This window comes from Danio rerio, chromosome 19, assembly GCF_049306965.1.
Source record: "Danio rerio strain Tuebingen ecotype United States chromosome 19, GRCz12tu, whole genome shotgun sequence".
Taxonomy (NCBI): Eukaryota; Metazoa; Chordata; class Actinopteri; order Cypriniformes; family Danionidae; genus Danio; species Danio rerio.
Genome location: NC_133194.1, coordinates 6,783,292 through 6,796,495, shown reverse-complemented (window position 1 = coordinate 6,796,495; position 13,204 = coordinate 6,783,292). Strand labels below are relative to the sequence as shown.

At 39.3% G+C, this 13,204-nt stretch overlaps 1 protein-coding gene across 6 annotated transcripts in view; it reads left to right on the top strand.

Moving 5' to 3' along the window:
• si:ch211-264f5.8 overlaps nucleotides 1-13,204 on the top strand; it is a 198,374-nt gene that overhangs the window by 122,151 nt on the left and 63,019 nt on the right. For all 6 annotated transcript variants that reach the window (XM_073931445.1, XM_073931444.1, XM_021468266.3 and 3 more), the window contains exons 8-9: nucleotides 5,543-5,721; nucleotides 7,353-7,406. In XM_073931445.1, coding sequence (XP_073787546.1) covers nucleotides 5,543-5,721; nucleotides 7,353-7,406 — 233 coding nt within the window. The remainder of the gene's footprint in view (nucleotides 1-5,542; nucleotides 5,722-7,352; nucleotides 7,407-13,204) is intronic.

Genomic DNA, 13,204 nt, shown 5'->3' with positions numbered 1-13,204 from the left:
TATGCCACGAAGGATTAAGGCAGTTCTGAAGGCAAAAGAGTGTACAACCCGGTACTAGTCAGGTGTACCTAATAAAGTGGCCGGTTAGTGTATATACAAAAAAAAATTTGCTCCTTGATTTTTTTCAGTGCGCAGTGCTATCTACATTCTGAGGGACATCACATTAAGGATTGTGTCCGCATGCGAGCAAACAAGAAGACCTATGAATTGTGTTTGTTATCCTCTGTTGACTCTGCTTAATGAGGGGTAGTTAGTGTGCTAGAGTGAAACGTATGCGAGCCGCTATAGTTGATCTCTCGTGACTTGCTGATGCGAGCAGCTCTCGCTTGATTGGTACGGTCCGGGAAATGGAGGTACGCTTTCACGCACCAGTGTTTACTGCTGTTTGCATATCTACACATCACATCCTTTTCCATATAATTATTGCAGCCTGTGCTCATGATAAAGCGTACGTCTGTTTAAGATGCAGGTGGTTATGCATCTTTGAGCTCTCCGTGTACATTAGCATGCATGGATGTGCTCATTGCTAATTCCTTGCTAATGTGGCTTCATGAGAGAACATAAATACCACGCACACAGTGTTTTGTTAGCGTTTTTTTTTTTTTTTTTGAGTGACCACCCTTTCATCACTTCCCCTCGCTGTTATCGTTAGTCGTGCATCTTGTTGACTGCGGTCCAAAATCAATGAAGTCACCATATTGGATTTTGTGGTGGCTCAGAGCACAAATTTATGTACATATGGAATTAACTTTATGGGCTCTCAAAGTCACTTCATTCGATAGTCGCTGACTTTAATATGGAGGAGCAGGGTGGAAAGAAAGGTAAGGTGTACAAAAAATTGACAGTTGTAGATGTTTGGTTGACATTTATTTGAATTATCACAGTATAGGATTTATGATGAGCGCTAATTACGATATACAGTTGAAGCCACTTTTTAAAATATTTCTCAAATGATGTATAACAGAGCAAGGAATTTTTCACAGTATTTCTGAAAATATTGTTTCTTCTGGAGAAAGTCTTATTTGTTTTATTTTGTTGTTCTCATTTGTTTTTCACTTTTTTAAAAATCATTTTAAGGTTGTAAGGACGGTCTTTAAACCACAGCGGTTCGAACTGTAGTTCTGCAGAGTGACTAAAAAGTGATCAGCATGATGGTAAAAAACTGTACATTTCAAGTTAAACCATTCTTCTGCAATCTCATACCAAAAACGGAAATAAGGGCAGTATTAATAGCTATAAATGTGGGAGAGCGTTGATATTATGTGATTGTATTGTATTGCAATATGGAACAATTAAGTGTTGATGTTAAATCAAAAGCAATTCACAAATACTGGAAAATGAAATGATTTAATGACAATAATTCTCTATGGTTACAACTGAATTAATAACAAAATACTGTATAAAATGATCAAATATGAAATGATAAAACATATTGTATAAATTGTACCCAGCTTAAATGTAAAATTAAAGTTACCAGAGGTAGAAGGAGAGACACAGGGGGAGGGAGAGAGAGACAAAGAGAGCAGGCCCAAAAGCCTGATTGCAGTAGAGTCAGAGAAGATAGACTCCAGAGGAGGAGTGGAGCAGAGCAGGAGAGAAGCAGGCCAGCAAAAGAGAGGGCAGGAAAAGAGACAGAGCTCGAGTTTACCACCTATCTTGTATCTTTCTTGACTAAAGTCGTTCAAGACATTCAAACTGACCAATCAACATGTGACCACACCATAAAACCCCCAAGGTCCACACAACAGGCCCTGATCTTATCAGTATCTGCCTTTGTAGTCAGTATGGACCTGCTTGAGTCAAAAAGCATGTTTTGTCATATAAACAAATGCATATGATAATTTAGCCTCTTTCAAGGTCAATATTATCATCAATTTTTTTGCAGCAGAACAAACCATTGTTCCCCTTCATAAGGGAACTCTTACGTGTGTCTGTATTCACCTTATTCTTTGCCTGACGAGCGGGCGTAGCCATTTGAATCCTTTGGCTCAAGACTTCCGGTCTCATTCACTTCCATTCATTTTTAGACATTAAAAACTGCTCGTTACGCTGCTTGATGTTGCAAACGAATATTTTCTTATTATATTATTCTACTTGGTCTGTATAATAATGCAAACATTTGTTTGTAGAGCAAGTAGTTCGACTGTTTTCTGCCATTTATTATTCCTAGTCATTTCTCCCATAGGCAACTGAATCGGAAGTTCTAAAACGATCGAGAAAACGAGCGCACTTCGGCATTTTAGAATAAGGCCAATAAACAGACTTTGGGAGAGCTTTATGCCGAGTTCAGACTGCATGATTTTCAAAGTAGTCATGTCACAGATGTTTTCACACTGCATGACTATCTGGGCTAGCGTTTCGTCGCTGCTTTGTTTACACTGCAAGATGGATCGGCGACAGGGACTTTCACATTGCATGACTTTACTATAGGAAGAATCGCCGACAACTTCGTCCAAACTACGTCTCCCAGCCAAAAACACGTAGTATATCTTTTTTTATTAATAACTACATAATGAGAAAGAAGCCTTTAATGGGGTAGAAAATGTACATATTTGCTCACCTGGGTTTAAAGGGAATTAGCCATTTCTCCTTAACGTTGATAATAAACTAATTTCTTTCTGTATGAAACGTCAAACAGACAGGGTTGCTCCTGAGTCCTGTCAAACCTCCACTAGTTTTTCTTCCATTTCATGGGTCCAAATAAACCAAAAAAGAGCGCTTTTAACTTCTCCCCCAGCCTCCCGCTGGCCTGCAGCAGGTATACACACACACACACACACACACACGCAAGTGAATGTCGCTCTCTCATTGGCTGTAGGCGATGGCTGATGTTATTTTCAGTCAAAACTCAATTCACACCGCATGATTTGAATCGCCGACAGCTCCAGATATTTAGCATGCCGAACACCTCACAGGCATCGGCGACTCATCAGCGATTCTCTCAGATCACGTCTTTGAAAGATCATACTGTGTGATTGTCACTCACATGCACGAGCAGCAATTTACCTGTGATTTCAGGCATTTGTCGGCGATTTCCAAAACCTGTCGGCGAGCCAAAATCGGGGCTAAAATCATGCAGTCTGAACTAGGCATTAGACGACCAAACACTTCTGAAGATATGAAAACAGGTCAATGAAATGCCAAATGAATTGGCGGAGCTTAGCTCCACAGCTGAAACTGATGAGCCAATTTGGGCTATATCAGTCAGCTGCTGGAGTCAGCTCATCAGAATTTTGCCTGCTGAAGAGCCGATCGCTCACCTCCCAGCTGGAGACTCAGGTGCTGTGGCAGTGGAGACACATGTCTCCGTTCCCTATTTGTTGAGCGAGAGTTACGTACGTAACCAGGACGTTATTCAATGACTTGCTTAATTAACCCAGTTAAGCCTTTTAATGTCACTTTAAACTGAATACTAGTATCTGTAAAAAATATCTAGTAAAATATTATGCACATGTCATCATGGCAAAGATAAAAAAGGCTAATAATTCTGACTTCAACTGTACAATCACTGTAAAAAATTGCAATATTTATTAAAGGGCACCTATATTACCTCTTTGTTGTCTCCAGAATGTGTCTATAAAATTTCACCTCAAAATACCCACCAGATCATTTATCTACACAATATGCCCAATTTGGTCTCTGACTACATTGTAGCTGTTTTTAATAGCCTGTGGCTTTAAATGCAAATGAGCTGCTCTCCTCACCCACTCCTCCCAGGTGCATGTCTACTTCTCCTGCATTACAGTAGTGATGAGACATTCAGATCATTTTACTGACTCGGACCTTTGAGTCTCGTTCAGTGAGAATCATTTTTTCAAGTCGTTTCGTTCAATTTGCCAAAATATTATTAAAATGATACGAGTTGCTTTCAGACGCATCAACAAACACACCAAGCGTCGATCTTGATACAAACAAGTCATAAATAGAGTGCTAAAAGAAGAGAAAATGGTAATTTACTGTTTACCTGTTTTTTCTTTTGTCCATAATTGTCTGCTCACCTCTTCTGACAGGTATTCAAATTTGAGTAGTTCATTCGTTAAGTGTCACGACACGCGAATCGGCTTCCGGGTCCATTTGCTATATCAAACGGTATGGGAAGACTCGTCAAATAGTAATATTAAATGTTTACAAAGCGTTGTAATACTTTTGAAAATCACGATCGCAATATATATATATATATTATAATATATATATATATATATATATATATATATATATATATATATATATATATATATATATAAATGATAATTTTTTTTATAAATTGTTACAATTTTGGTATTTGTGATGAAGCACGTTTAGAGACTGCCGTGTACACCATGCTTTTCTATTACATTCACTTTAATGTCTAAGAGGACTAAAAATTTATATTTTCGCAATTCAAATGAGTAGCGGCTTGGACTCCGAAACAGTATTCCATACGTCACCTATCCATTTCGACTTAACAAGCAGATAAGTTTAACCAATGCACACAATCTGAGCCGAAAAGAGCCATGATTGTTTCACCCATTGAGTCTTTTGGTTTTTGAGTAGTTCGTGTAAAGAGAGATGACTCAAACTCAAGTACTTGAGAAATTAATGGATCAAATCTTTTTCCAACTTTAAAGGCATATGATTGGCTTCTGTCTTTCACATGATGAACGAACGACTCAAACCTAATAGAAGACTTGAAGAAGGAGCTAATCTTCTACTCCACCTGCACAAATGTGGATATGCGTGAATGAACGGATCACTCCCTAAGAGGACTCATCGTTCTTGAGTCACACAAAAGATTTGTTGAAAATAATTGAATCGTTCAAGAATGACCCAGCACTACATTACAGCAGATAAACAGAAGTCAGTGATAGAGACAGACATGGATGAGACTGAAATACAGCTCATTAGTCAAAAATACCAAGTAAGTTTATTTGATGTACTTGTGGGGAAGTTTATTCAAGCCTTTCTGAAATGATGAGTCTCACACAAATGCCATTTGCAGTACACAAACACACACACACACACGCACACACACATACATTTATATGCATGTTTACTGACACCATGTGGCTGTGGTGATTATATCAATTAAGAAATACATCTAATATACTGTCTTTATAACAAACCGGCTCTGTTTTAATGTATAAAACTTCATTAAAAATCACAGAAAGTTGGAACAGATATTTTAATCCCAGTTTATTTGTAAAAAATGTTCTGTGGACGTGTGCATACATGTTATTATAGAAACATGGTGCCTGTCAATCAAATCGGTGGGCGGATAAAACTGCACTCCTATGTCACATTGCGGTGGGCCTCAAAATCACTTTGATATGGATCCTATTTTACCATCTAGAAGTAAAAAAAAAAAAAAAAAAAAAAAAAAAGTATTGTGTTTCTATCACTCCAAAATCACAGTGGAGACTATATATACACACAGTTCTGCCCAAACAGCTTACAAAACTTGATTTTCATCATAGGTGCCCTTTAAAGTTTTGCTAATGTTTCACAAATGCCCTGTAATAATACGGTTAACTAAAAGATTTGTGGGTTTGTGTTGGATTCGCAGGCCTGCTGAGGTTGGAGGAGCTTGTGCGTCACTTCCTCATATCCCGGGAAACTCTCTCAGTCAGGATGCTGGATGAAAATTTGGACCCCACCCCCCTGCTGAAAGAAATCCGGGATGACAAAGTTGCAACTATTATCATTGATGCCAATGCATCAGTGTCAATACTAATACTAAAGAAGGTATGTGTGCTGAAAAATCATGGTATTATTTCCAGTGTTTTTCAATACTAATTTGTATTAATAGTGGTTAATATAGCAGTCATTTGTATTAACAGTATCGTTGTATACAGTTAAACTCAAAATCGATCACCCTCCTGTTTATTACTATTTTCTTTTTCAAATATTTCCCAAATGATGTTTAACAGATCAAGGAATTTTTCACAGTATTTCCTATAATGTTTTTTTTTCTTCTAGAGAAAGTCTTGTTTGTTTAATTTTGGCTAGTCAGCTATTATTAGCCCCTTTAAGCAATACTTTTATTTTGATTGTCTAAAGCAGGGGTCTCAAACTCAATTTACCTGGGGGCCGCAGGAGGCAAGGTCTGGGTGAGGCTGGGCCGCATAAGGGATTCCACAAAAAAAAGTCCTGAAATGTCATTATTAACAGTTTTAATTATTTCTTCTGAACATGAAGTGTCCTGAACATTAATAGAACATTGAGTGAAGATTATGAACAGTTCTTCTGAACATGGCATCTTTTGCCTACTTCTTGCTGCCAGAGACTTGACAGCGCTTCTTCTCACAAATCTGAACCACATTTGGCTTTAGAGCGGAAGCAGTTGAGACCCTCAGTATGGCTTGAAGATGATCATCATTAAGTCTAGACTTGTACTTTGACTTATTGAAGTCCTAGGGAAAAAAAGTGGGGGAACTCACTCAAAACTTCCATTCCCTCACCTAAAAAAAAAGGCGTATATATGTATAAATAAAACACCCCCACCCCACTCCAGTCACATCAGTCTGTACCAGTCTGTATCTACCTAAGATGCAGGGCAGGCACGTGCACACATAGGGCTAAAGTGCCCTTCCAAAATGATCAAAAGTGCCCCCGCGACGCGAAACACCCTCGGTTGCGCCCTTCAGTAGGCGCGCGATAACACCGCTCTTGAGTACGCGCGCGACAACACAGCTGATAAGAATGCGCACGACAACTGAGAGATTCGCAGATCCGCTGTGTACGGATAGAATCAGCGGAGCGGGGAGCGCTCTCTTTCCCCGCTCCGCTGATTCTGTCAGAGTACAGCGGTCGGCGCGGGCCACAAAATATTGCACTGAGGGCCGCAAATGGCCCGCGGGCCGCGAGTTTGAGACCCCTGGTCTAAAGAATAAACCATCATTATACAATGACTTGCCTAATTAACCAATCATATATAGTTAGTTTTAGTAATCCATGCAACTGCAACAGACAAGCTTTAAAATGGAAAGTTATAGAAATTTTTGAGATGCTAATGCTCTTGACAAATGACGACACGGCCTGGGTTCAGCCGTAAACCAGGATATGTGATGTTGAATCTGCATTATAGCTGACCAAGAGTCTAAATTGAAAACGTTGACGTCTTGTACCTGCTTGGCAAAAGCTGAATCCCAGGGATTTAAGGAGATTTATAAAAATACAATTTTACAATTGCCTTTTGTTGCAATCAAGGTTGAGTCAGAAAGTGTCTTTATATTATTCTAAATGATTATTGGGTTTAAATCAGCAGTGTAGAATGATTTCTGAATGATACCTCTGTCTGAAAATCTGATCAAAGATGCTTCAAATTCAGATTTGTCCATTTTAATTTTAACATTGCTTACGTCTGCTCTTTCTAGGCCTCAGAATTAGGAATGACATCAGCCTTCTACAAGTACATCCTCACCACAATGGTAAACAAAGGCCTTTTTTTTCTCACTTTTACCAATGACACACTACCCTTTAACCCACTTTCATCGAGTTACAGCGATGGTAGTCCTGGCCATTGACCAGCTCATCGCAGATGCAGAGCGCATCCATGCCGTTTATCATCATCATCGTGGATGAGGTGGATTATGTCCTTGTTTTGAGGTCGCATATGCTTCTGTTGTGAGCTTGGGAATTCATTACGACTCTTACAAGTTTAAGTGAAGTAGGCTAAAGCATTTGACCTTGAGAGGCAAATTGAATCACGCGAGATAAGATTTGAGACTGTCAAAATATGCTGTTTCTTGTCGTCTCAGTAAATATTTAAACCGTTTATAGATTTGTTTAACATGCATCTTTTTATTTTTGGATTTGGGAGGAAGCCAGAGCTCACTTTGCAGCGAGGCGGCAATTATCCTAAGAGCGTAAAACTCTAAAGATACATGAATATGAGTGCGAACGAAGATGAGTTGATTTACATTTACTCTGAATGTTTTAATTTAGTAATGCACCGTGCTTGAGTATCATTACGGCATCATAAAGATCTTTGATGTGCATCTTTTCTAAAAGTTAATAAAATGAAAAAAGTTCTTTTTATGAAACGGCTCATTTGAACTTTCAAATTCAATCTCAGCCTTTTATTAATCTCTGGCAAGAGATCTCCCCCCAAGAACAGAAGGCAAATGCAGACAACCTCCAGGCAATGCTGCAAATGTATACCAGATTCCTCGGTGGCTGTTGATTGAGTGATGGCTTTCAGTAGCAGTCTCTAAAATTAAGTGTGCGATTGAAATAAGGTCATCGTCTTGTCAGATTCGCACTGTCAGCAATCTAATTGAGAACCAGACTAAAGATGAAAGACACTTGCCATTATCGAGCCCTTCAAAGACATCCATGTTATATATCATACCTGGATTTATACACTGTATGACAAGAACCCTCAGGAGGAATCAAAAGCACATGATGCTACTAAAGGGGTCGGTGGCAGAACAAGGACACCTCACAGATTTTCTTGATAGGCACATGCACTTTGGACGGTTTTGGATTGTAGGTTATAAATCTACGAAGGCATATGAGAATCTCTGAAAAAAGTGAATGGGTGTCTATAAACGTGGAATTGGATCCTCCTAGGCAGGCCCGGATTGAGAACTCAGAGGCCCTTGGGCACAATGTCTTGTAGGGCACCCTACCTTGCCGCATCCCTATAGTTGAATTAAAAAATAAGATTAATAACATATTTTTTATTAAATTAATCCATAATGTATTGGGTGAATTTTTAAAATAAATGATATACTGTACATATATTTTTAGTCTACAAAGATTTAACTTTTAAAGCATTTAAAACACACTTTGATACAAAAATACTAATACAACTAGTGAAAATTAATGGATTTTAATATACTTGTTCAAGTTCACAGAAGCAGTACTAAAATTTATATTTAAGGGTCTTTTTAATGTAAAACTTCTACAAACTTTTAATACATATGATTTGGATATAACACCTCTCCAATCCAGTTCTATAAATCTGAGGGTGCTTTCACACCTGTGAATCTATTCAGTGGTTACGAAACAGGGATTAAAATTGTTACATTGTTGTTCTTTGTTCTTGGTGCGGTTCGCTTTCACAAGTTTCTAAACAGACCAAAAGAGCTAAAACAAGTCACGTGTGAGTAAACTCTCCTCACATTGGTCAGAGTTTCAGTGTTTGACAAGATGCACGCAACGTGTCTGAAGAGCGAGGAGGGATGCGGTGGGGTGCGGTGTCCCTACACAGCGTATTTGAGAACTGGGAGGGAGACGCGTGATTACTGGGAGATTATCATTCGTTTGCGGGCATCCGGGAGTCTCTGTGCATTTGCGGGAGACTATTGAAATTTCCGGGAGACATGGGATGTCTGTTGAATGAATTCCCGCCCTACTCATAATTCTCTCTTCATATAGCCGTATGCCTATTACATATCCATAAAACACTGTGATATAACCGGGCTCGGATCGTTTGCTTTCTCACTACAATCGATCCGCTCCAGAATTCGTTTCAATCAAGCCAAGACCACCTCATTCAAGCGATCTCAGAGCGATTTTTTTGGCGCGGATCCGAGTGCAATTGGTGGTTTCACATATGTCAAACGAATCGCGCTAACTGGGCAAACGAGACAGTTTACGAAACAAAAGTGTAGGTGTGAAAGCACCCTTAGTCTTCCATAATACACAAACTTATTAATGATTCCTAATGTCTAAAGTAGAGCTGTGAACCTACACTAGTCTCACTGTGCGGTTCGGTTACGATTATCATGCCATCGATTCGGTTCAACTCGATATTTCGGTGCATCACGGTGCATTGACGGTGCTTTCCATACACAGTTTTATATTTTCTTCACAGCAGCATTTCTTGTATTAAAATGTATGAATATATTTATATACTATTTGTAATACAATTTTGTCATTCAATACAAACAGTCAGATATATAAACTATAGCTTTAAACAAAACAAGCATTTAGCAAATAATATAAACAAATATAAACATCCAGCTCAATTTCTGATCCTTGTCTAGTTCTCTTACACCCCTTTGATTGGGCACACCCTCAAAAAAAACGGTAGGGATTGGCTCTTGCATGCTGCGTTCTTCACAGATGAGTGATGCTGATAAGCGGCAGGCGGCAGCGGCGATCTCACAGCTGATGTATGATAGACTCGGTGGAGAAAACTCTGCAGACACGCGCTCGTTACTGTATGCAAAACTACGCTGTAAAACAGCCGAGAAGAGAAGAAAAACCACGCCAGCAGGTCAAATGGGCCACTGTGTGTGTGTGAGAAAGAGAGAGAGAGAAATGGAGTGGGCTACTTTCATTCTCTCGATCTCAGTGAAATAGAGGCTACTGTTGTATATGTCAGTGAAAGACTGATCCAGCAAACACACACAGTGAAATTGTGCACAGTTTATGAGTTTTAAGTAGTTAAAGCGCTGTAAATACTCGCGATCGCCTCCCTCGCGACAGAGCGCATATGAGGTAAATGACGTCAGTAATAACCGGTTATGATTATTACTGAACCGATACCGAATTGTCCGCGTCTGCATCGCAGTGCACCGAAGAAACAATTCATTTTGACACCCCTAGTCTAAAGAGTAGGCAAAATCTGATATGTAGTGTGGAAAAAAATCGTCATCAGACGCTGGATTCGAATCGAGCTTATGATCGATTGCGTCAAAACATGTTGCAATGCACTTTATAAGCTACCCCACTCACATTGCTGATTGTTGCTTTAGTTATGTTGACTCTGTCAATCAAAGGGTGATGGGCGGGAATCACTCAACTAGCTTATTCCAATAAGGTGCGCTATTTGCACTTAGAGACACTACAAAATCGGCATTCCCCCAAGTGCGCACAGGCCTCTTGACCTGTGCACATAATGCCCATTGATTAATTTGGCCCTGCTCCTAGGGAATAAACAAAGTTCGAAGACAGCTACAAATGGACAGGTCAGCTCCAAATGGGTGGGACTTGAGCTCCAAGTGGACTGTACAACAACTCTAAACACAACCTCACTGGTACCTGTTGGGTTTTATCTACACCTACTACAACCCTAAATCCAACCTCACAGTAACCTTTTGTGTTGTATTAACGTCTGCACCTACCACAACCCTAAACCCAAACTTCAAGGTTACCTACTTTGTTTAAATAACATCTACACCTACCACAATCCCAAACCCAACCTACTTGTGGTGTAAATCTCTCCCACTTGGAGATCACCCAACTAGCTTACAGCGTATCTCCCTCCAACTTGAAGATCTCCGGGCTGCAGTGGTACCTACTTGCCTTCAGCAGCCATATGAAAGGCAATGGTTTGTGATAAATAATTTAAAGGCTTCTTTGTTGTGGCAACATTGAAGGATCCTCCAAGAGCTCTCCTATCGCTTCCACTTAGCTACAGAAAAAAGTCTTTGTTGACTTTACCATTGACAAACTCACTATACCTGCAGCACCTCTTGAGATTATCCACTTGCCAGTAGGCGAGAAAGCGCAAGAGCTGATTGATTTAACAGACAAGGTGAAAGCCATGATGCTCAACGGCAGCCTAAAAAAGCTTTTTCTAAAACAATCTAAGCCAAATTTGAATGTTTTCCTTGAACAATCCCAATGGGCAGCACTTATGTTGAGTGAAATTCTAGCTGGGTTAAATATTGCCTTCAGTAAATTACTATTTATTTATGGATGAGGGTTATCCCAAACCCGTAGGGAGCGGCTGCTATTTGCAAAAACTCTAACTGCTGTGTCAATGAGGCTATTTAAAAACCTGTCGATCTTTTCTGATTATCTAAATATTGCACTTGATATCACTAGGAATGTGGGATAGTATGTGGTGACTGCATAGTCATTTGGTTTCACTGTTAGTTTCATTATTATGTTGAATGTCACTCTGGCACCCACTTCTCTTATTTTCTACAAGATTTTCAGAATTTTTTAACTAGTCAGAAATTCAAAGTGGTTGGGAAAGCATTGTTTGTTCAGGCTGTCATTTTAGAGAGGGCTGAAATTGTATGTAAGCTAGGCTAGGCCACTATATTGTTGGCAGCTAGCTCTCTGCAACTCTCACATAGTCACCCACTGAAGCTAAGCAAGGCTGCGCTTGGTTAGTACCTTGATGGGAGAGCACATGGGAAAGCTAGGTTGGTGCCAGAAGTGGTATTAGTGAGGCCAGCAGGGGGCACTCAACCTGTGTTTTGTGTGCGTCCTAATGCCCAGTATAGTGAAGGGAATCTATACTGCTCAGTGGGTGCTGTCATTCGTATAAGACGTTAAACTGAGGTCCTGACTCTCTGTGGTCGTTAAAAATCCCAGGATGACCCTGGCATCCTGGCAAATTTGCCCATTAGCCTCAGCCATCATGCCCTCCTAACCATCCCTACATTATAATTGGCTTCATCATTCTGTCTTCTCTCCACCAATAGCTGGTGTGCGGTCTGGCGATATATCTGGCTGCCGTCGCATTCTTTCATTCTCTTCCAGTCTTCTTTCTGTCTTGGCCTCAGCTTATCTTGTGTCTGGTATCATGTGATTTTATTTTTTATTTTATTTACTTTATTTATTTTTACAGGGACAATGTACAACATGACATGTTGTGCCAGAGTTAGCTATAAAGCTAATTTACATCTGTAGTCCCTGGGCAGGAAGTAACAAATTTAACACTTATAACAAATACAATATACACTTACAGTACAATAAATACAATACATCATTGTCAATAAAATGAAATCAAATCAGTGGCTGCATATTTGATTTTGTTTTAGCCAGATTTTAAGAACAGTTTTAAAATTATTAAAAGTGCTGCTCTCTCTGATATACACTGGTATTTTATTCCATCTTTCTGCTGCTTTAACTGAAAAAACTGATTGTCCAAAAGCAGTTCTCTTAAGTTTAACTGAACAATCACCTCTAACAGATGACCTATTCTGTCTTCTATTGTCCTTGCCGACAATCACACATTGTTTGAGGGGTGAACGTCTCAATATCACTGTGATGCTGAACACTGGTGGTGAATGAGGAGATTTCCCCCAATGTGTAAAAAAAAGTGCTATATAAACGTAAGAAATTATTATTTATTGATTTTTATTATTGCATATAGGCGGTTCATTCTGCTCTGGTAACCCCAGATTAATAAAGGGGCTAAGCCGAATATAAAATGAAGGAATTCATTTATTAATTAATTATTGTGTGTATATACATATGCTATACATTTTACTTTTATGGGTCCTCACTTCTTCCTCTTCAGATTTAGCCTAAACCA